The sequence below is a fragment of the Ananas comosus genome, linkage group 5 (assembly GCF_001540865.1).
Source record: "Ananas comosus cultivar F153 linkage group 5, ASM154086v1, whole genome shotgun sequence".
In the NCBI taxonomy this organism is placed as follows: domain Eukaryota; kingdom Viridiplantae; phylum Streptophyta; class Magnoliopsida; order Poales; family Bromeliaceae; genus Ananas; species Ananas comosus.
In genome coordinates, this window is record NC_033625.1 from 14863441 (window position 1) to 14888428 (window position 24988).

Sequence of the window (24988 nt, forward strand, 5' to 3'; positions counted from 1 at the left end):
ATATTAATATAATAAATTTTGAACATGTGTTTTTTTATGAATTGAATAATATTTTTTTCAATATTATTAGTTTTGGGAATAGTTAAGTTAGGTGCCTAACCCATAATTTTTTAAAATTTATAATTTTCACAATACAGAGATTTTTTAGAAATTATATTTGTACATTTATATATTATATTTATCAGATTAAAATGTGAATTTGTAAAAATTAATACAATCTCTTAACAAGAGGGACTAAGCCGTAATTTTGGGATAACATAGGGTCGATCCGTACATTCTATCCTCGAAGTAAAATCGAGGACGCGATCCGACGATCCGGAGCGTACCCCCCATTTTATCTCGGTTGTCGCGTTCCCACGCGTCGTATTCCCATTGGACGACGCGTTTGACTTTCAATGGGGCCCACGTTCCAGAGGGTGGACGTGGCGCGCTACCAGTGGAGCTTCCCGTGTTCGCTGTTTTACTTAGAGCAGCCACGTCAACTGCTTTGGACACGTGTCGTACTGCGGAACTTCCACGTGTTTAGTTTAGTTGGGGTTCGGTAACCAACGCGGCTCACATGGCGATCAACGTTCCTCGAATCAACATCGAGGGCTCGCGCGAGTCCCGTGAATGAAAATCCAAGCTATGTTTTTTTTTTTTTTTTTAAAAAAATATTAATAAAATGTTTATAAAAATACATTGGCAATTAATTTTCTAGAAAAAAAAATTTATTGTGACTAAGTTGAATTTAATAAATTGCTTTATATATAATATGGTCTATAGTTTCAATAAATTGGCTTCGGAGCTTAAAATTTTATTTCATTTTTTGAATTTAATTGCCAATGTATTTTTATAAACATTTAATTCAAAAAATGAAATAAAATTTTAAGCTCCAAAACCAATTTATTGAAACTATAGACCATATTAGTAAAATTTTGAACATTTTTTGAATTTAATNAAGTTGAATTTAATAAATTGCTTTATATATAATATGGTCTATAGTTTCAATAAATTGGCTTCGGAGCTTAAAATTTTATTTCATTTTTTGAATTTAATGAATAAATTATTTAAAATATAATTTTATCAAAAAAAAAGTAGGCAAATTAAGGTGCATGAAAACAACTAGGTATGGGTCACATAAGAGCTTTGTCTCATAGTCGAGGTGTTTAGAAATGTCATATTTTGCGTCTAAATCAAACAGGAGTCCAGCTGTGGTGCTCTGAAAATCACAGAGATTTTCATATTGTTTTTTATTATGGAACTATTGAATTGATGACCGACTCGGTTAGATTTCATGTAAGTTATTTAAAATATCTTAAAAATAAATTTTATAATTTTTTGATATTAGTTACTCAGGTTATGGAAATGATTAGAAATCAATAAGTGAAAATAAAAATCCCATAAAAAGTGATGATTCAGCACTAAAATTTTAGATCAGAAATATTAGTTCTGTTTTAGATAATATATAAAATTTTCTATAATAATTTTTCCGGATTTGAATATTTTTTAGACCGTTAAACTTGCAAATAAAATTGTAAATTTTGAATTCCTTCTAATCACTAGATAAATAATATCGAAAAAAATAGAAAAAATTATTTCTAGATAATTCAAATATTTAGATCAATTTTAACAAAATTAATTATTGATTTAAAAATTCTATCATCGAAAACAATTTTAAGATATAGAAGCGTGCGTGCTTCTAAAAGCACATCTGGTCGGTTCTTCAATCTATTAACAATTTATTTGATTATCCTGTAATATATAATATTATTTTAATAGTGTTATAAGGAAAAAGTATTACATCATGCAGGGATTGATTCCACAATCTCACGAAATTGCGAGAGTTTAGGATTGTCTCTGAGATCATATTATCAAAAAAAAACAGAAAAGAGAAATCGGTCTAAAAATATATTTAATACATCTTAATTAAGTAGAAACAAAAGATAGACTAAATAAAAACTAATCGAAAGAGATTGAATTTAAGATCTCACGAAATAGCAAAAGCTTAGGATAAAAACTCGTCTAGTCCTATATATTTAATATTTGTTTGAGTACAAACCAAAGAAAGACTTAGGCCTGTTTGGATACTCTTAAAAATGTAGTATAGTTAAACTATACTACATTAGTAAGAAAATTATCCTATGAAGCGTTTAGGAGAAAAAAAAAATAACGTAATTTTTGGAGTATAGTTAAACTATACTCCAAAAAATGGAGTAAAGTTATAATCCACTCTAACCAAAAGAAAACAATTCCACCATTTTTGGGTAAAGATGCATCAAGTTCTAACTTTTAAATTTGAATATAAAATTTTAAATTTCAACATAGATTTTAAATTTTAAATTTTATAATTTAATTTATATTCAAATTTTTAATTTCAAATTTAAAATTTGAATTTTATATTTTAAATTTTAAAATTTTTAAAATTCAAAATTTTTAAATTAAATTTAGATTTTTATATTTTAAATTTTAATTTTTAATTTTTAAATTTCAAATTTCAAATTTTAAATTTTAAATTTTCAAATTTCAAATTTCACCTATCAAATTTTTAATTTTAAATTTCATTGAAATTTTAAAATTTAAATTTTAACTTTTAATTTTAAAATTTAGAGAAATTCCGTAAAATTGTACAATGCGCATCCAAACAGTTTAAAAATTCCGTGGAGATTTTTTTACTGTGCATCCAAACAGGCCCTTAGTGGAAACTAATCAAAAAGGAGTTGAATCCATAATCTCACATAATGGCAAGAGTTTAGAATTAACTCTACTATCATATTATCCAAAAGATCAGTCCAATAAGAAACTGGTCTCCAAACGCGTTTTACGCTTACAAACAAAAGTACAACTATACAGAAACTAATCGAAAGTTTGTGATGCATCTTAGATTGAGTGTGCGATTAAGATTGAGTGTGGGATTAATAGATTGGGGAATCTTATGATTTGGTAGAAGGAAACAAGAGGGGACTTAAACATCACAGCACACATGATCCCTCTAGGTGGCAACAGTAGATATGGATATATATACATGTGTGCCTTTTGTTTTGTTTTGCTTTCTTTTTTTTCTTTTTTTTTTTTTTCCCTTTTTGGATTCTTGATAACACATATGATCTTATCCTCTATGCATTAGGCATAGAAGATAATTTTAAAAAAGAAAGGAAAAAAACAAGGGGAGAGATAAATTGTAATCCAAATATTTCTAGTACTTGTTTTGTTTGGCTTCTGGTTTTTATTTATTTATTTTTTGCAGAATTTTCTATAAAAAATGTTCAAAATTTTACTAATATGGTCTATAGTTTCAATAAATTGGTTTTGGAGCTTAAAATTTTATTTCATTTTTTGAATTTAATGAATAAATTATTTAAAATATAATTTTATCAAAAAAAAAAAAGTAGGCAAGTTAATTAAGGTGCATGAAAGCAACAAGTTATGGGTCACATAAGAGCTTTGTCTCATAGGTGAGGTGTTTAGAAATGTCATTATTTTGCGTCCTCTTTTCTCGGAGCTATTTCAATCTGGAGTCCAGATGTGGTGCTTTGAGAAATACAAAAATCTTCGCATTATTTTTTATTATGAAACTTCTGAATTGATGACTGATTCCATTAGATATCATGTAAGATATTTAAAATATCTTAAAAATAAATTTTACAATTTTTTGATATTAGTTACTGAGGTTATGGCAATGATTAGAAATCAATAGCTGAAAATAAAAATCTCACAAAAAGTGATGATTCAGCACTAAAATTTTATATAAAAAATATTAGTTCCGTTTTAGATAATGTAAAATTTTCTATAATAATTTTACCATATTTGAATATTTTTTAGACCGTTAAACATGCAAATAAAATTGTAAATTTTGAATTTCTTCTTATCACTAGATAAATAATATCGAAAAAAATAAGAAAAATTATTTCTAGATAATTCAAATATTTAGATCAACTTTAACAAAATCGATTATTGATTTGAAAATTCTATCATCGAAAACAACTTTAAGATACAGAAACATGTATGCTTCTTAAAAGCACATCTGGTCGGTTCTTCAATCTATTAACAATTTATTTGATTATCTCGTAATATATAATATTATTTTAGTAGTGTTATAAGAAAAAAGTATTATAGCATGCAGGGATTGATTCCACGATCTCACCAAATTGCGAGAGTTTAGGATTGTCTCTGATATCATATTATCAAAAGAAAGAAGAGAAATCGGTCTAAAACTATATTTAACACATCTAAAGTAGAAACAAAAGATAGATTAAATAGAAACTAATGGAAAGAGATTGAATTTAAGATCTCACGAAATAACCAAAGCTTAGGATAAAAACTCGTCTAGATATATATTTAATATTTGTTTAAGTACAAGCCAAAGAAAGACTTAGTGGAAACTAATCAAAAGCAATTGAATCCACAATCTCACGTAATGGCAAGAGCTTAGGAGTAGTTCTAATATCATATTATCCAAAAGATCGGTCCAATAAGAAACTGATCTACAAACGCGTTTTATGCTTACAAACAAAAATACAACTATACAAAAACTAATTGAAAGTTTGTGATGCATCTTAGATTGAGTATAGGATTAGTTGATTGGGGAATCTTATTATTAGGTAGAAAGAAACAAGAGAGGAACTAAAACATCACAGCACACATGATCCCTCTATCTCTTTGCTGTGGCACCAGTAGATTTGGACATATATATATATATAAAACTAAGCTGAAATACTATCAATAGCACTAAGTTATTGGTGCTATTAATTTTTTAGCCTTTGAATTGAGATATTTGTGGTTAGAATGATATGGACCCCCTAGGGTTGAGTGGATGGTTGGTTGAATAGTATAAACTAACGGGTAAAAATAGTCAAAAGGTTAAATCTAACAGTGGAAAACTATAGCGCCAAGTCCTGGTGCTATCGATAGTATCCTAGCCGGACTCTATAGATATATATATATATACATGTGTGCCTTTTGTTTTGCTTTGCTTTTTTTTCCTCTTTCGGATTCTTGATAACATATGATCTTATCCTCTTATGCATTAGGCATAGAAGATAATTTTAAAAAAAAAAAAGAAAGAAAAAAACAAGGGGAAAGAAATAAATTGTAATCCAAATATTTCTTAGTACTTGTTTTGTTTGGCTTCTGATTTTTATTTATTTATTTTTTCGCAGAACTTTTTATAAAAAATTCTCAAAATTTTACTGCAGGAATATTAATTAAGTCCGAAGGAAAAAAGAAACATCTCAACTTTTGAAACTTTTAGTTTAGGTAGTTGTTAGTAAGATATATTTCATATAACATTCTTGCTAATATAACATTGCTCGAACAATACTGAATAAGAAAAAAATTTTAACAGATTTTAAGGCCGAAGAGAAAAAGCTCAACTTTTGAAACTTCTAATTTAGTAAGTTTTTAGAAAAAATTTATATAATATTCTGACTAATAACAGTATAATCGATCCACAAATTTTGTTACCATTTACTAATATTATTATTATTACTTTTTTTAGAAGGTACAATTGAAGGGACGTAGATATATATATATATAGGTTGACAATGGCAGCTGTGGAAGCAATTGAATCACCCAATAAAGAGAAAAATAAAAATAAAAAAATAAAAAAGAGATTTGGACTCAGAAATTGACACGGGACACTTGCCTCGAGCATGTGATGTGCCTTGGCTATTTAAAGAAAAAATATCTCCTGCTTTATCTCGTGCTTCACATTTTCCCCTTTTTTTTTTTAGCTTATTTTATGCAAAAAAAAATATATATATAGAGAGAGAGAGAGAGAGAGAGGAGGCTGGTATACTATCGATAGCATTAAGGTATCCGTGCTATTAAGTTGTTTTTAATAATGTGGCTTCCAAATGGACGATCGACTCCATTAGACTCGATCTATATTATTAAAAATATTTGAAAACTAAATTTCATAATTTTTTGACATCATTTACTTATTAAACGAGTAGTCTAAAAATGAATTGCTGAAAATAAAAATCTCATAAAAAATTATGATAAAAGACTTGAATTTAAGATCAGAAGTATTGATCTTACTCTAAATAGTGAAAAAAAATTTCTGTAAAAATTTTATCAGATTTGGATTATTTTACACGATTAAATTCACAAACGCATCACATCTGCCATTAAAATTGTCAATTTTAAGACCTTTTGATCACTAGCCAAATGATGCCGAAAAATTATGAAATTTAGTTTACAAACACTTTTAATAGTGTAGATTAAGTCTAATAAAGCCGATCATCGATTTGAAAGTCGCAGCATTGAAAACAACTTGGTAGCACGGAGGCCTCCGTGCTACCGATAGTATACCAGCCTAGCTCTCTCTCTCTCTCTCTCTCTCTCTCTCTCTCTCTATCTCTATATATATATATATATATATATATATATATATAGAGCTACTATACTATCGGAAGCATAGAGAATCTGATACTTTCGATTTTTTGGCCCTTAAATCAATCACTTTGATCATTTCTAACCTTTGGATTAATACTATTATCATGTGGCAATTGGCATTGGACATAGGATTTTAAAGTATCCAAATTCAAACAAAATATGTTGGGCCATGTTTCAGGAAAACAAAAAAAAAAGAACCACAAAAGATCCAAAGCCCATTGGGGCTTAAACCACATTTCATACAATATACATAATACACACTGGGCCTTATAAAGCCCATTAACATTTTATGGGGACTAGAAAATTCTAGAAAATTCAAGTGTAATATGCGACATTGGCCCAGATCAGTTAGGTTGTTTGGGATTGCAGAGAGATTGCGGTGAGAAAATACTACTGCGGCAAAATACTTTATTTATTTTTGTAACTAATAGCTTGTTTATTGCTCGACATATCGCAATCTTATGAGTCAAACAAAGAAGCACATCTTTGTACGCTTTTGCTCCAGCTCTGTTTTATGAGAATCATAGTTCTGTACATCGTTGAGATTTCAAAGGGTGATCATCCCTTTAGATTATTTTAAGTTAAATGTATTTTTATGATTCTCCAGAGTACCAACTATTTCAGCTTCTTAATTCGAATCAATATTTAAATATCGGCTGAATGAGTCCAGTTGAATCGTGAATCAATGAATTGGTGGAATTGTCCGAACCGTTGGTCGAGCCACTGGTCGAACCGATAAAACCTTAATCTGATAGCGTTTTTGCGCGTGTTATATATAACTTTCTTTCTTTTATGCCTAAGGTTTCTGTGGATGTTTCAAACAAAATGGCTTAGTTGACCAAAGTGTTTGAATACTTAACAGTACTGTACTCACCAAGATCAGACAAATGGGTAAGTGCCCAAGTTAGGCAAACTAAAGTCAAAACCTATTCAACTCAGCAACTGTTGAATTAATGCTTTTTTTTTTTTTTTCCCCAGTCAAAATGGTCAACTTTTGAAAACACCAATGACTCATGATGTGTTGATGTGTGTGTATGCATACAATTACATTATCTCATTGTCCCCATGCAACCAAATTTTTATCAACCAAATTTTAAAAACTAAGTAGTTGAAGACCTTTTGTGTAGTGAGTGGACATGTTAATTTGCATTGCAATTAAATTATTCCCATTGTAGATAGTCCTACTAAGAACATACCAAATGGATATGTAATAATGACAGGTAGAAGAAACCTTTTTTCCCCCCCTTAATTATTGAATAAAACTTTTTAGTACCACATCTATTATTGGATGCTATGATTATTATAGTGCAATAATTAACTGTGGGAGCTTTTAATAATATCTACCTTCTACTTTGGCCTCTTCTGCTTCTCTGGGTTGCTTTTCAACCTTGTGTTCTGCTATTAAAAACCCCATAAACTTTTCATATAAGAATCAATTTTTTATTTCTAGAGTTTTGGCCACTGTTCTTTCTTAATGTTAGTTGAGCAATTCAGATGCCCTACTCTAGTCTTCAATATTTTATTAAATTATAAGGTACAACATAAAATTGTAGAGTCTTTTCCTTTTTCCATAATATGTTTATAATATAAGTATACGTATAACAACTTCCACCGATTGTACTTAGTGCAGTTGGTTAAGAATTTAATGGTTGGTATCCGAGATTTTAAGTTCAAAATCTAATTGCTTTATATTTCTAGCTGAGTTTATTTCTCAGAAATGAACGAAAACATGTAGCATGTTCTCTCTCTCTCTCTCTCTCACTTTGATAAAAAAAAAAAAAAAACCCCAAAGAACAAAATGGTTTTTCCTACCATGAAAGCATCTTTTAATGAGGTGATTATTAGTTGGTTATGTATGACAGCTCTATTGTTAGGAACATGTCCCAAACTTGGACCAGAGGGAACGCTTTATTTCATTTTCATGGGATCAAACAAGGTTTCAATTTGTTAGCTACAAACACTAAAAGGCTTTCGAAAATAAATATTATTTTTACATAGTATCAGAATTGAAAGTTCTAAGTTTGAACTTTACAAAATTTTCTAATCGAGACGTAAGAAAAACTGTTAAATATAAATATTAAAAATACCATTATCTGGTAGCTTTAGTTTTTAGAGATAAAAGACTCATCTTTCACATTATTTTTGCATGAGCTTAATTATATTCTTATTAATAAACATAGAAAGATTTGAAGATAGAGTTATGTAACTAAACAGGAAGGAAAAAGATGGGTGAGCAAAAGCTAAACCTAAAAGGGCTTATTTTGCAGTGAGGAAACAGTTATAAAAAGAGAGCATTTTGTCAGTTCTTGTTTGGATTTATCCCTGAACAGGAATCTTAATTAATCACATGAAATTAAACCCCAGAACAAGGGCCACAGCCTCAGTGTGGTGGTTGTGCCATTCCTGTCCTTTTTTGCTTAAATTCTGCGGCAGTTGGGCTTATGTCGAGAAAAAATTTAGGTCTTAATTCTGAGTAGTTCTTCTCTGTAACGTCCATTCCACGTAAATTATGTAACGTATTATTTACAACAATTTTTTTCTTATAGTTATTTTTATTTAAACTTACTTAAAATATTGTTCATTTTATCTGACCAATCTTACATGGCTAAGTGAATTAAATAAGGGCATTAAGGAGTATGCATGCATATTCTAGCTTTGGATATGCTTGAAACTTTCAAGTGGACCTGAGTGCATAGATTAGATAGCAAGGTTGAGCCAATGGCTACCAAACCTCTACTCAGAATCTCACCATATCTAGCTAATCTTATTTCTTTTCTTTTCTTTTCTTTTCTTTTTGAATTGAAATTATTCAGAAAACACAAAAGGAGGACCAAAAGGGCAACTTTTTGTTTTCATTTTTCCTCAAATGATCAAATGGTGCTTGAGTTGAGCTTTTCAGTAGATGCAGGTGGGGTCTCTCTGCAGTCCCTTTCAGCATGCCTGAGCTCAATCACCCTTACTCTAAACACACTCTTTCCAAACCTATCCAAGCTACCCAGAAGATCTTTGTGTTGGTTACCTCTCAGGAAGGGAGAAGCACTTCTCCAAATCACATAAAAAAAAATAGCAAGCCATCCTATTATAGCCTACTATTGAAATTTGAAAAGTCCCCTTCACTTTCCAATTCCTTTTTCTTTCCCTGCCAGTAACATGTGAGGCTGGTTTTTGTGCTCACATGGAAAAAACTCTACTCATATTGCATTGAAAATCACTTACCAAGAAGCACTTTTCCTCAACCATCATCATAATCACAATCATTATTTCCTGCTTCTTTTTGAAGCTGAAAGGAGAGTTCAAGTTGTCAATGATCATCAAGGAGACCATCTCAAGCTCTCACTGCAGTATCTTGTAAGTTCCAATCTACTATTCCAGCATGCAAAAGTTCTCTCTCATGCTTTGTGTGTCACTTTTGAGCACCATACTCATCACTGCATGTGTAGTAGTCTCTGCAAATTCTGATTCAGTGCTGCTGCTTCAAATAAAATCCGATTTCGTCGACCCGAATGGGGTTCTCGAAAACTGGTCTTTGAGTGCAAATGTGTGTAGCTGGAATGGAGTTACATGTCTTGATGACCAGGACTATGTCTTGGGTCTTAACTTGTCGGGCCGAGGGCTGTCCGGTTCGATCTCTCCGGCGGTCGGACGGCTCGTATTCCTCGAATTCCTCGATTTATCGTCGAATTCTCTGTCCGGCCCGATCCCCCGCGAACTTGGCATGCTCAAGAACCTGAAAACATTGCTTTTGTACTCCAATTCCCTCTCCGGTTCGATTCCTCGAGAGCTCGGCCTTCTGATGAACCTCGAGGAGCTCAGAATAGGTGATAACTTGCTCTCTGGGGAGATCCCACCGCATATCGGCAACTGCACCGAATTGGAGATTCTGGGTCTTGCTTCTTGCCGATTAAACGGGAGTATTCCGATTCAAATTTCTAATATGAATCATCTGAGAATACTTAATATTCAGAACAATAGCCTCTCAGGGCCGATTCCCCAAGAAATCGGCTACTGCAGTAATCTGCAAGTTCTGTCAGCTGCTGAGAACAACTTACAGGGAGAAATCCCTCAATCAATTGGGAAATTATATGAACTGCAAACTCTGAATCTTGCAAACAACCAACTTTACGGGCCGATTCCTATAGAAATTGGCGATCTTTCGAGGTTGACTTATCTCTATCTACTCGGAAACCGATTAAGCGGCAGCATCCCTGCGCAGCTGAACCAGTTGAGTCAGCTGAAGATTTTGGACTTGTCGATGAATAATCTCTCTGGGACAGTCGGTATCTCCACTGCCCGCCTCAACAATCTTCAGTATTTGGTCCTTTCCAGCAACTTTCTCGAGGGCGGCATCTCTGAAGATCTCTGTCCGAATAACTCGAGCTTGCAAAATTTGTTCTTAGCCGGAAACAATTTAACAGGCACAATCGAGGAGCTACTTAACTGCAATTCATTAGAATCTCTGGACCTCTCAAACAATAGCCTCAGCGGAGTTATTCCGTCCGGTATCGACCGCCTTACGAATCTCAAGAATCTCGTGCTTCACAACAATAGCTTTTTCGGCGTTCTACCACATGAGATTGGGAATTTGAGCAATTTGGAGATATTATCTCTCTTCCACAACAATCTGATTGGTGGAATTCCACCGGAAATTGGGAAGTTACAGAAGCTGACGCTTCTTCTCGTATATGAGAATCAGATGTCTGGGACCATTCCGAATGAGCTAACCAACTGCTCGAACTTAGAAGAGATCGACTTCTTCGGAAATCACTTTGTCGGTCCAATTCCGGATAGCATTGGAAAGCTCAAGAACTTGGTAGTGCTGCAATTGAGGCAGAATGAGCTTTCGGGCCCTATTCCTCCGAGTTTGGGCTACTGCAAGAACCTACAAGACCTTGCCTTGGCCGATAATAAGCTCTCGGGGACCATTCCGAGCACCTTCGAACACCTCGCGGAGCTCACATTGATCACATTGTACAACAATTCCCTCGAGGGTCCTTTGCCGGAGTCTCTCTTCATGCTAAAAAATATCAGCATCATCAACTTCTCTCACAATAGACTCAACGGAAACATCGTCCCTTTGCTCGGCTCAACCGCATTAACTGTCCTGGATTTGACAAATAACAGCTTTTCAGGTGTAATTCCCTCCGCTATCGGTGAGTCGAGGAACCTGACCCGACTAAGGTTAGGCCACAATCTCCTAACTGGTGCAGTCCCTCCTGAGTTAGGCCTTCTCGAGGAACTCGACTTCCTAGATCTTGCGGCGAACAATTTATCCGGCGAAGTCCCGAATATGCTGTCAAGGTGTAAGAGACTGACCCATCTCCTGCTCAATGGAAATAACTTAGTGGGTAGTGTTCCTTCATGGCTGGGGAATTTGAATTTGCTCGGTGAACTCGATCTCTCTTCGAATGAATTCAGCGGCGATTTACCTCCGGAGATTGGCAACTGCTCGAGTTTACTGAAACTTTCTCTGCATGACAACAATGTTTCAGGTGTTATACCACCGGAGATCGGAAATCTCGCCTCACTCAATGTACTTAATTTACAAAGTAATAATCATTCAGGCCCAATTCCTTCGACTATTCGGCACTGCAACAAGCTCTATGAATTGAGGCTTTCTGAGAACTCACTGACAGGAGTAATACCAGCAGAGATCGGACAGTTAACTGAGCTTCAAGTTATACTGGATTTGAGCAGAAATCAATTATCAGGAGAAATCCCTTCTTCTATTGGAAATCTCATCAAGCTAGAGAGACTTAATCTATCTTTCAATCGATTGGAAGGGCGCATACCTGCTTCGATCGACCGACTGACAAGCCTACATCGACTTAATTTATCGAATAATTTTCTCGACGGTTCAATTCCTTCTGTACTCTCGAGCTTCCCGTTGAGCTCATTTACGGGTAACGAATTATGTGGCGCGCCATTGGGTTCATGTGTCGGCTCACGGGCCTCTGAGATGAAGAGCTTATCGACTGCGACGGTGGCGGGGATCATAGTAGCGATTGTGCTTGTTTCGGCAGCGGTTTGCATGGCGCTTCTTTATATAATGCTTAGAATATGGATGAATTGGAGGGAAGTTTCTGTGTCAAATTCAGATGGAGAAGAGTATGAGGGGAAAGAAGACAGTAAATGGCCCAGAAAAGACAACAAATGGATCAAAAAAAATGGGAAGTATTGGAAGGTGAAGTCCATGTCTGTGGTGGCTTCTCCTGATGAGAGGAACAGCTCTTCATCTGATTCATGCATTCTTGGAGTGAAAAGGGAAGTGGGTGCTTCAGAGAATTCAGTGGTCTGAAAAAGATTTGGAAGTTGAATGCAGTTTAGCTGTTGCAGAACATTCTCTCTTTCTTTTTCATTTTTTTTTCTTTATTTTTGTAGTGTTTTGTTTGGTTGCTGAAGTGGGGTGTGGGTAAAGATGTGCTGGGTTTTGTATGTGGAAATCTATTACTATTGTAGTAGTTTGTAGACTCAGTAAATCAATCCCTTGCCTTTCTGAAAATCTGTACTGCAAGTAACATCTCTTTTCTTGTGCAAACTAGTCTTTGGTTACTGTTCATACTGCATGAAAATTTTCAATTAAACCAAGTGATTTTGCAGATAGATGAGAATCACTTTTAGCCCGAATAAAATTTGCAAGGTTTGATTTACAAGAGAGAAGTAGATGAAACACTCCAACCTCTGTAGTGATTAGTAAGTTTTCAGCAGTTCATCTCAAATGCCTTACACATCAACAAACTTTACAAGGCGAAAAAGATTATCACATATTTACATTGGAACTTAAATATTACAGAATTTGTTCATCGTAAGCCAAATTTACAGATGGATTTCAAACGTAACAGGATAAGAGTGAGTTCCACTGAGAAAATGTACATTGCGACGAATATTCCGAATCTCAAGGTATCTTTACATTTAGGAGACAATATTCCTGCGTTCCTTCAAACAATTACATCTGATTTGGCAAATGGTTAAGCCTGACTGGTTTTGCTATCGGCTTGAATGATCAAAAGAGAAAAAATAAAAAAAATAAAAGGAAAAACCATGAACCCTACCAATGTATTAACTAATGTTCGAAGCAAAATTTGTTCTTGTTCCATGGCATCTTTGTGCTTTTTCGTGCTCATTGTTGGGTCACTGTATAATCACAACCATTATGGGTACCGTAGAACCAGTGGTGGTTTGAGAAAAAGAGACAAGAATTGATGTTCTATGCATAATACATGTACAAGCTGCTTTTAGCAGCACAGACAATCAGGTTTGTTGTAGGATGCCATGCCAAATGAGTCAGCTTCGACTTCAAGTCGCAGGGGATCTCTTCATTATTATCAGGGCTCGGAATATCATGTCCTGTGATGAGGGTAACGGCAAGAATTAAAAATAAAAATTATTGACGGTTCTTCAAGGAAACTGAAAGTTGTGGTGAAAAGAAATGAGAAGTGCCTAGGACCTCTCCGACTGAGCCCACGAGCAAAACTTGTAAGCAACCCTGCAGCTTTTGGCAGAGAATTTATGTGTGGTGTCCTGAGATCAATATGAATTATTAAAGTGAGGCTCATTGGTTACATCCATTTATACAAATTAGCGATTATTACTATTGAAGATGCGAGGTTATCTTTTACCAAACCCTTTCAAGGATTTGCTTCATTAAAGTAGGGAGTAGAACCAGTAGAGATTGCTTTCCTCATTTACCCTAGAGTTGAGTATCTCATTGGATGAAATAGATCAATAAGGGAAACTAGTGAAAAGAAATAATTCGACATGATATTTGTAATATAATAACTCCACATTTCAACAGAAAGTGATGACAATGATAGCGTGACTGACAATTCAAGACTGATACTCGAGTTCGATCAAAAAGGAGTTTGTTTTCATTTAGCCAGAGGGTATATCTTCAATTTTCTTCGACAATTAAGTTCACTATCTTTGGAAATCAATTAAGCTAATGAAAAATAGAATATATAAACCAACCTGTTTGGGTTTCTGCTAGCTTGCAAAGTAATGCCATCATCAGGTCCACCGTCGCGAGAGAAAACTCGGAAATTATTGCTGATTTCATGCAGAAAACAGTAGTCTTAATAACAATAATTCTAGGAGCAGGCAAATAATATATCAGAAACCTGTAAGATCCACTGGCAAAGCGGCGTCCATCCTTGCTAATGCAACACCCAAACTTGTCGAAGACGGAATCAGCACTATACAACTCCAAGAGCTGCAGATACCAGAAAATATGTTAACATCAAAATATATTTTTTCAAGAGGAGTACTTGTATCTATGATTAGTCGTCCAAAACCTAAGAAAAACAAATGACAAGCACTTATTCTACTGGCAGATTGGGTTTTCTTTCGAAAGGGAAAATTTCAAATGAGACACATTTGATGGTACTTGTGCATATTGAATCAAAACTAATATCAATTAAAAAAGAAAAAATAAATAAGTTACCTTGGAGCGAAGATACTCATGTACATTAAAAGTTGCAATAGGAGAGCTTTCCATGTGCAGGTCCCACATCTGAAAATGCAGGAAATAACATGTGACACCTCTAGATTTGTAGTTCTTTATAAAAGATATAATATGGTCAAACCTCTTAACCTGGCTATAGAATTTGGACGGTGGCTAGGTTCAAGAGATTAAGAGAGTTAAGTATGCTAAGACTAGAGCAGCCCTAGGACGGGTGACCCCCTCAGAAGTGGGGCGTCACATAACAATTGAGGCTGACTGCAAAGTCCACAATTTTTTTTTTTTTTGGTTAATATAGAACATAATGACAACATAAATAATATATGGTAGGACAAAAAAAATTGTAGAAAAGAGTCTCAACAATGAAGTTTTAGAAATCACAGTAGCTGAATATAAAGATTTAAGTAAAACAATTAGAGAAAGGCTTGGTCAAGTCAGGTTGGTCAATCCACTGATTGAAAAACAAATGTCAACTATTTCAAATGGGATAATTTTAAATATTTTGCAGTTAATGACCCTTTAAAAATCAGTTGACTTGCCAGGCTAGTATAAGGTGAACCGTCAATCAACAAAGAATACTCACAGTAATGAAGATTAACTTTCACATAAGGCTACACTACCTTTAAATTCATGTAGTCGCGACTTAGAATATATCTTCCATCTTTTGGAAACTTTATATCAGAAATAGAAGAAATTATCTCGCTAAAGAAAGTCCCAGATTTTTTATTTTCACGATCACGTAGTCTGCAACAGAAAATATCAAATCATCAACCCCCTTTGCTAAAGAAACTATTAAAGAGTAACATATATTAGATAAATCTAGTGATAAGAATAACGACAAGCAAATGAAATAGCTCACATTCTCACATTCTGATCACAGACTGCTGACTGTCGCAGGTCAACAAGCCGAATAAAACCTCTCGAACTACTGTAGGCTAAAAGATTGCAATAAGACGGATGAAATTCAGCTGAAGTAATCACCTCTGGAGAGTTCAACAAATGAAAGTCAGTAAGTAAAGCTATTGATCCATCAATAAGTTACGTAATTGTTCAAAGGTAACTCAGCGTGCACTACCAAACTGTAGAACTTCTGTATGTTGTCCTCTACACAAAGGATTCCTTCAATCAAGTGTATAAAATGTAGGCTTCTTGTTGAGATTCCCTCAACTATCGGCCATGTGACTCAGCTCTTTTTTTTTTTTTTTTGGGTTACATTTGCTCGTCTTGATTTAAGTTGTTTCATTAGGGATTCCATTAATTTTAATGGCTCCATCAGTTATAACAGGCTAACTTTTAACAGAACCTACAGAAAAACCGAGACGTTAAATTTAACCGTAATACTCAGATTACGCATAATTTCACCATAATGAGAAATAACTTGAATCAAAATGAGGAAAAGCATATGGGCGTCAAAAAAAAAAGATAAAGTTGGGGAGCCTATTTCAAAATAGCCAACAGCTGCAGGGATCTCTGTAAGATTTTAGCAATCTATTATTCATGATGAGGACTAAAAGTTATGGAAAACAGAATTATGAATAAAGATGATTATTATGTCAGGAAAACAGTTACAAAATAGATCACCTACGAGATCTTCCATGTCAAAAGGCTTCATATCAATGATGTTAAAGCATTGATTACTGATCTCCAGGTTCCATAAGTTTATTCTGAGGTCATCAGCAGATATGAATGTCTCACCATCACTGCGCACGTAAGAAAAATATTAGGCCTCAGACAAAAAACCAAAAACCACATAAAAGAACCTACAAAGGCTAGGCTACATTAGTACCATCTGCCCATTAGTGACAGAAGTAAATCCTGAAAAATAATTACAAATAATCTGAACATGTAGATCGAATGAGATAAATCTTCACACAATTAAGCACAAAATGCAGAAGATAGTAAAAAAAGAATGATGGAAAATTGTATCAATAGATGCTGTGCTACCCCGATGATGCAACTTGGCCCCTGAACATTTCACTTAAACACTGTCATCCTCCAGTTTTCTCATATGTTGCAATTCCATCCTTAGCAGTGGAAAAAAAAAGAACAAGAAAATAATGTAGGCTGACCTTTTCACTAAAATGACCTTTCTAACTTCATATCAAGTAAACTTAAAAACAAAGTACTTTTAATAGAAGGGATTATATGGTCATTTTAGAAAACTTTTTTTTTTGATGGTCAGGAATGAAACTGCAACATATTAAAAACTTCAGGGACTACGTATTTAAGTGAAAAGTTCAGGGACCACATCACAATATTGGGATAGTAAGGGGACTATCCATACATTATACCGAAAATATCTTACCTATTATTAGAGATGGAGTTGATGTTGTAATCATGAGCATGAGAATAGATCCTCCGACACTTTGCAGTAGTGGTATCTCCAATATCTACTACCTAATAACAAAAATAAATATAGACTACATGGTATTAATATTTACCAGAAGAGACAAAACATATAATACTACAATACAGTTTCTTCTTCGGCTTATGATGAATACAACTAATAACAACTCAGTCATGAATTCCGAATTGGATATAGTTGGATTAACAAGGTAATAAACTAACATATATAACGGAGATTTATGGGGAAGGAAAAATAAAAAAGAAAATCCTCTAAACCAACCTTTTCAGGGCCTTCTTCAGATGTTGGAGATGTATTTCTGGGCTTCTTATTCCTCCACTCAAGGTAGTAACCATTCCTCGTAACTCTTTCCGCCTCGCCAACAAGAAAACTTTTCTCAGCAAGTAGAGCATTCTCTGAGGGTATGCATAGACTTGGTTTCGCTTCCTTATCTTTCTTTAACTTATTTTCCGAAGCCTGCTTTCACGATATAGTTCATTAAAATCTCATTCTGATGCTAGAAGACACATTCCAATTACTCCAAACATGAATTTTTTCTGTCAAGTTTTACCTTCCATAGTTTAATTGTCCTATCATTTGTAGAAAGAATAAACAGTGAACTGTTGGGCTGCGCACACCACCTCAATTTGTTGATCTTCTCTCCAATCTCCAAACTATTCAGATAGTCAAACTACAGAGAGAAGTACCATTGCATTTCTCTATAAGCAATTTACGTGCCAAATTTACGCACTATAATAGAACAAGAAAAGGCTAACTTAATAAATAGCATACCTCTAGCTCATGACTTTGGAACTCGGTTTTATAAGTATATATAGGACGTGCCGTAGCAGGATAGTCCCTGGATTCTAGCTCATTCCGAGAACCCAACTGAAAATAATTAAAAATCAGTTAGTACTTGACCACCAAATTCGTGTACAAAACTTAAGAAGGAAAACGAGCTCTATTTTATCTTAGTTGCAATTGTATACATATTTTTGCATGTACAGAAAAAAAAAAAATGACGAAATACCATAGATGATGTGAGAGTTTACATGATCCCTCTCTGTTCCTTCAAAAAGAATTATCCGGCCACGATAATCTCCAACTGCGAGATAGTTGCCTCTGCAGTCGAATTCCATTGCGGATATAGTATCACCTGCAGCAATGCAAAAGAAGCAGCAATTTGTAAAATAGTGGCAGCAAGATAATAAGTTCCGGTGCATTTTTGGGTTTTCTTTTTCCACCTTTTTTTTTGGTTTTATTACACTCTACTAGACTTGAACTTCAGGGTTTTTTTCGCTTTCTATATCGTACTTCTTTTTCTGTCAAAAATTTTATTATTCATTTGGCAGTAATCCCTATACGCTATCAACGAACGATAAAATTTTAATCAGCACCGAGCATTTTCTTGCATATAGTTTCTCCAGCCCCAAAACCTGGTTTTGATAGTTCGCGTGCTCGAAAGTGTTTTTGATCAAGGAAGAAAATGTAGTTAAGCAGCAATGCAAAGCGAGCATAGAGAGTTTGAAATTCACACTCTACAAGTAGCATCTTTTCTATGATCTGCCACCAAAATTAACCATAACGAGGTCGAAATCTCAACATTTTCTTAACCAAATTAAGGACTTTAGACTTCTCTACTGAGCTCCTAAAGTGTAATTAAGCTCTTTTTCAAATGCTCGAATGCTTTTCTAGTAAAGAAGCTGAACCAAACAAGCACTAAGCACACATATCAGCACCATTCATCGAGCACGTCTAATTACGAAGGCGTATAGAACTTAGCTGAACTATCGCCCATTTTGATATGACTACCTAACCTATAGAAATTTTGATTTTGTCGTCTAACTTTTTAAGTCAGTTGATAGAAATCGATTAATGACTCTTCCATTTCAAAATTTAGATAAGAACAAGCATAATAAATGCATCAAAATGAGCACTGAGCCTAAGCTTCGTACGGGAAGAACCATCACACCGCTTAAATCAAACAAATTAAAAGCTTGGATATGAAAATCAAAATTTTCAGCGATTGATTAGGTAGTGAATGGATTTGGATTTGGATGGGGACTGTAATCGTCGTCGTTACCATCTTCGAGCTTCTCCCCCGGAAGCGGCTCGCCCAGCACCTGAGACAACTTCCACTCCAGCGCCCCCGGCGCCGGCGCCGGCGCCGGCGAACTCATCGCACTAAAACGGCGGCGGCGGCGGCGGCGGCGGAAGCGCTTCTCCCTATCGCTTGCTTTCTCTATCCGCAGCCGACTCCGGTGAAGTGCTTCAGAGTAAAGCGAAATAAATAAATAAATAAATAATTCTCTGCTTTTTGTTTTTGTTTTTGTTTTGTTTTTTTGCTTTTTTTTTTTAGGTGCACAGTGCACTTGCTTATCTCTTCGCCAAATATTTTATATTTCTCGTTTTTTTTAATTTTTGGAAAAGTGAGAATTTTTAGTGGTGTATTTTGCTGCTACATTAGCTTTGGCAACGTCTCACGTTTACATCCGCAATATATAATAGATGCGCAGTTACAAACAATTCTACAGTATAAATTTAGATCATTTAAGATATAATAATAGCGATTTTAGCCGCTGCATTACCAAACTAGACCATAATAGATAAGAATTTGCACTGCTCAATAAAAGAAAGGAGCATTGCTTGTACCACTGAAAACATAAGAACAAAGCCCAAGTAAGGAACATTTCCTCCAAAACAAGGAGATTGGATGCAGAACAATGTTGAAGTTAAACTATACATCAGCTTGCCAATCAAGAAATTTTACAAGGAAATGAAGCTTGCAATATATCTCTCCCGTAAATTCGAGTTCGCAACAAGAAAAGTATGCCCTAGCATTCAGCGCCAGTTACCGCGTCGCCACTAGGTTACCCATGAGCCCTCCGGCGATTTCGTAGTGCTTGGCTTCGGAAAATCCGGCGTGTTTGGCGAGGTTTTCTAACTCCTTTCCTGCACAGAACACACTCTCAACCGACGTAAACACGAGCGAGATTTAATTACTGTGTCGATATCTAAACTGACAGAAATTTAAAGCTCGATCTGTTACAGATGAAGAAATTTTGAAAATTCCTGCTGAATTGCAGCTTAAATCTCATTACAGTAAGCTGCTTGTTTTCTCATGAATTTTAGGATTTGTAACCATCGGATCTGTTACAGATGAAGAAATTTCGGAAATTCCTGCTGAATTGCCGCTTAAATCTCATTACAGCAAGCTGCTTGTTTTCTCATGAATTTTAGGATTTGTAACCATCGGACCGATCGCTCTGAATTGCAGCTTAAATCTCATTACAGCAAGCTGCTTGTTTTCTCATGAATTTTAGGATTTGTAACCATCGGACTGATCGCTCTAAATCTACTTCTATTTATCCTTTAGGCTCTATAATAAAGTTTTGTAATGAACAACTATGGATGCATATTCCCAGAAAAAAGTATTCACCAGCATAGCTACAAATGTACATACCTGTTAAAAACTCGGCAATTGAACCTTTTAAATACTCGTACTCTTCCGCAAGGCCATAACGACTTGCAAGAGGAACAACCGCATTGTCTATCGCCCAATTCTACAATGTAGAAATTATAACGTAGTTAATTGAAAGAAAAGATTAGAGCCCTCACGAAGCATTTCAAATCGGCTTCACGAACTGTGGCGCATCCGGCTTTTACGAGAAATGGAACAAGAAAAGGTGTTGCACAAAGAGTTGCAAGAATAATAAACTATACACATCACAGGACAAGAGATACAGGCAGAAAGGTCTCAAGTACCTGAAAAGAAGATATGAAAGTAGATGAACTCTTGTTAAAATCTAGAATTGATGCTCTTGATCCTGCAAAACATTTACTCAAAACCGAGACCAATAATACGTAACAGTTTCACAGCAAAAAACACTAGTCGAAATGAGTTGCAATGGTATGAAACCTGGTTTCAGAACCCTAAATATTTCCTGCATTGCTTTAGGCTTGTCAACCAAGTTACGTAACCCATAACCAACGGTAATGGCATCAAAATAGCAGTCCATGAATGGTAAATCTAGGGCATCACCTTCAACCCACCTGCATAAAAGTTTCTTTTTTAAAAAAAATTCCCAGCGTAAGGTCTATACGGGGGAGCATAAATTCCATGCAGAAAGAATAAGCACAGAAAAAATGCCATGTACTTGAAAATATCTCATTAATATGCGCAATGTAAACAGCATGAAATTGTAGGGAACAGCGGCAGATGGATTATAGAGTTCCAGTATGATATAGATCTCCTAAATGGGTCACATGCACTAAGAATCTATTATAGCTGAAACAAAAAAGATAACCTTTCATATTACAAGGACTCTTTATGCTATTATACTTTTCGTGCCGAAGATTCTCACTTAATGTTCTTGTAGCAAGCCTTCCAATATTGCTCTTGGCGAGTAGAAGCAATTGATAATGGCACTCTTGAGAAGTCAAGAGCTATCACCTGTGAAGTGTGACAAAATAGCATTAGACTCTCTCATTGTCTGATATCCCAGGTCAATCATTCTCCATTTTCGTCAAAATGAACAAAAGATAAAAGGGTAAAATATATCTATAGCAACCCCATATTGCAGCTCAGTGCTTAAACATTTCACTTCAAAGCTAGTCCTTAACTTTCTCATGAATTTTACTACCCCGATATTATGACTTAATCCCTAAACTTCTCAGATAAACACTTTAGTACCTAAACTTTCTCATATACTGCATTCCATCCTTAACCGCTCCTGAATCTTGTAAATGACCATTTATATCGTATCCAATAAAATGACTTCCTAACTAATTTCCTGAAACAGCATTGAAAAGGTCACTTTACAGTAAAAATGTCATGTTTTTAGTTTCTTTTTTCTTTTTTTTTTCAGCACCAAGGATGAAAATGCAGTAATATCAGAAATTTTGAGGGCTAAAGATTTCAACTGAAATGCTAAGGAACTAACTGAAACATCAAGCTTGTACAAAGACAATCCTTACGTATTAATCGAAAATAAAAATTGCATAATGGATGAAAACATTTGCTAACCCTGACCTGTAAGACCATTTAAACGTGTTTCACAGACAACATTTCACTTGCATAATGGTTTACAAAATAAAGGTACAAAAAAGAAGGTGACCTCCTTCTACAGTATCAAAAAGTATCTAAGATGCTTGCGGCAAAAGTAACATGTTTTACCTCTAGGTCATGCTTATCTTTCAAGGATGGAAAATAAAAGAATACTCAAGAAATAGCAGCCCCAACCCCAACACCCTCCCCCCTCCAACCCAAAAAAAACAATGAAAAAAAAAAGAAGAAATGTTGAAATCTTAAAGTTTATCATTGATGGAGAGAAATAATAGGCTTGCTATATTGTATTCCGTAAGTAATGCAAGCCTTACTACAAATTCGAAAGCAGAGGAAACATATATGGCCCTTAAATTTAATGAGAATAACTAACTGTATATAGTAGCACCATTTGATGTAAAATGATTGTCCCGATGATTTCATGATGGCTGTGTAAGGCCATATTGTTACATACTTACATCTCATAGCGGGCATAGCAGTTTCACAGGTATTTTGAATATGTGTTAAAGTTAATAGACAACAGCCACACCTCTCCGTCAGTTCCAACCTTCTGGGATAGAAGAAATGTCAAATCGCCGCTCCCGCAGCACAAATCGAGAACCCGATCCCCCATTTTCGCACTGCAAAAAGAGAAAATGGGTATCAAAATTAAGATGAAATACCTGGACTACAAGGCATTTGGAAACAACAGTTATTGGAACATTAAAAACTAACTAACCTTTCCGTTAATTTGGAGAATGTTTTTAATCTAAAGGAAAATTTTGTTAATTGGCAGAATGATATATTACTGTTTTGACAAAAATAGACAATTTTCAAACAATATTAATGAAATAAAAAACAAAGAAAGATAAAGCAGCTAAATCATAATATTTCCTGTTGATTTACGCATTTCTATAGTCTGGTAAGGCTTGTATGCTTTTACCCGAAATTAAACCTACTAAATTAAAGCTCAAGTGCTGTTTGGGATCATTATCATTTTTGTTTAACTTTTTAAACATTTATTCTATATAATTGATATATCGACATAAGACTTTTCTTTTGTTATCATTGTTGATTAGCTTGCAATGCATTAAGGCCAAGTAACGGACGATAACTTGTTTAAAAAAATTTTAAAAGCAAACAAAAAAGTAGCTCTTTTTTTTTGCTGTTAAATAAAATCCAAGGATTTGCAAGCAATCCACCATCTCTTTTATACTATTTTATATAGAAATTTTATGTAAAAAAATGAAAACAAATGGCAAAGGCGCAAAACGAGGCCAAAAAATAGCATTTTTTTAATTTTACCTTAATCTTCTACAGTGAAATCACAAATTCAATTTCGGAACCCCAGTGATAGTAACAATAAGGTAAAAATATACAAAACCTGAACTATGTATCATTTTGATTTGGCTGACCAACCTTTCAATTTTCATATTACTATCCAACCTTTCAAACTGTCAGATTTGTGTCGGTGAACAATACTTTGACTTCAAAATTAGAGTTAATCACTCACTTTAACTAGTTTATAATTGCAAAAATTACATGAAATATACCAATCAAAGCGCATTCAAATTTTAAAATTAAAGTACCCCATTGACTGAATCAAACCAAATAAACTGAAACAGTAGATAGTAAAATCAAAATTTGAAAAGTTTGGGTAGTCAAATCAAAATGGTCAACAGAATTCAAGTAATTTCTGTACGTTTTTACGTAAAAAATAAAGAAAAAGAGAGCATTGCATATACTCGCTCCAGGAGACGGCCATCCTCTTCCAAATCCTATGTTGCCCCAAGGTGAGCACATCGTTGAGCTACCATTTCAGCATCAAAAGCAACAACATACGTAAGTAATAGAACGAAGCAAAAGAATCAAACGGGCGGAGGAGGAGGAGGAGGAGGCGGAATTGGGAGGTGAGCTAACACACGTTGTCGTAGATGGGGGCGATGCGGGAGAATAGGGTCTGGCGATCGAGGGAGCACCTGATTCGACGAGACGAAGCCCACGACGACGACGACGACGGCGGCGACGACGGAGAAGGAGAGGAGCGAAGGCGACGACGACGAGCTCCCGAGGAGGAGGAGGAGGAGAGGGAGAGGAGAAGAGGAAATGGAGGAGGCGGAGGAGAGGTGGTTCGGGAGAGAGTGGAAGAGGGCGCTGCAACGGCCATAGGCGATGGGTGCTTCTTCCCTCATCCTTTTCGCACCAAAAGGGATAGGATTATAATAAATAAGGCTAAATTACGGAAAAACCCCCCGCTTTTTCACTTTTTTCTATCATTTAAAAATCTATACTTTGACCCCTTATAAAATAAAAAATATTCACATGAAGGTACGATGTGATAAAATGATCATTTTGCCTTTCGCCATTTTCGTCTTCTCCCTCATCCTCCTCATCCACGGCGGAGGAGGCCGACCTCGGGCAGGACGTAGGCGGCAAGGCCGTCGTCGAGGAGGACGTTCTCGTTGAGGGTGTCGGCCGATGGAGGGCGGGATGCAGCCGCCGAGTTTGTTGTGGGCGAGGACGGCGATGGAGGCCGGGGAGTCGCCGAGGTTGGCGGGGATGGGGCGGCGGGGATGGGGCGGCGGCGACAGAGGCGGTTGAAGTTGAAGAATGGCGTCGAGGGGGCTGTCGAAGAGGAGGTTGAGCTCGTGGAGGAGGGCGAGGTCGGTGAGGGCGCCGTCTCGGAAGCCATTGAAGCAATATGAAAAAGGGGCGGAGGGGTATTTTTGGCATAAAAAAAAATATTATAACGGAACCTTAACGGTAGGGA

General features: G+C 35.2%; 2 protein-coding genes across 2 annotated transcripts; one reads left to right on the forward strand and one right to left on the reverse strand.

Moving 5' to 3' along the window:
* LOC109710981 (LRR receptor-like serine/threonine-protein kinase GSO1) lies at positions 9161 to 12874 on the forward strand. Its single transcript, XM_020233823.1, has one exon. The coding sequence runs from the start codon at positions 9749 to 9751 to the stop codon at positions 12668 to 12670; it is 2922 nt and encodes a 973-aa protein (XP_020089412.1). The 5' UTR covers positions 9161 to 9748; the 3' UTR covers positions 12671 to 12874.
* On the reverse strand, positions 13118 to 24434 carry LOC109710741 (serine/threonine protein phosphatase 2A 55 kDa regulatory subunit B beta isoform-like). The gene is made up of 22 exons (XM_020233480.1): positions 24143 to 24434; positions 23964 to 24028; positions 22769 to 22859; positions 21539 to 21627; positions 21094 to 21227; positions 20940 to 21001; positions 20638 to 20737; positions 20030 to 20126; positions 19258 to 19556; positions 18227 to 18330; positions 17967 to 18062; positions 17746 to 17865; positions 17457 to 17651; positions 17136 to 17227; positions 16412 to 16530; positions 15690 to 15813; positions 15451 to 15574; positions 14813 to 14881; positions 14490 to 14581; positions 14341 to 14418; positions 13820 to 13893; positions 13118 to 13719 (listed from the first exon to the last, which is right to left on the reverse strand). The coding sequence occupies exons 1-22, from the start codon at positions 24383 to 24385 to the stop codon at positions 13580 to 13582; spliced, it is 2607 nt and encodes an 868-aa protein (XP_020089069.1). The 5' UTR covers positions 24386 to 24434; the 3' UTR covers positions 13118 to 13579.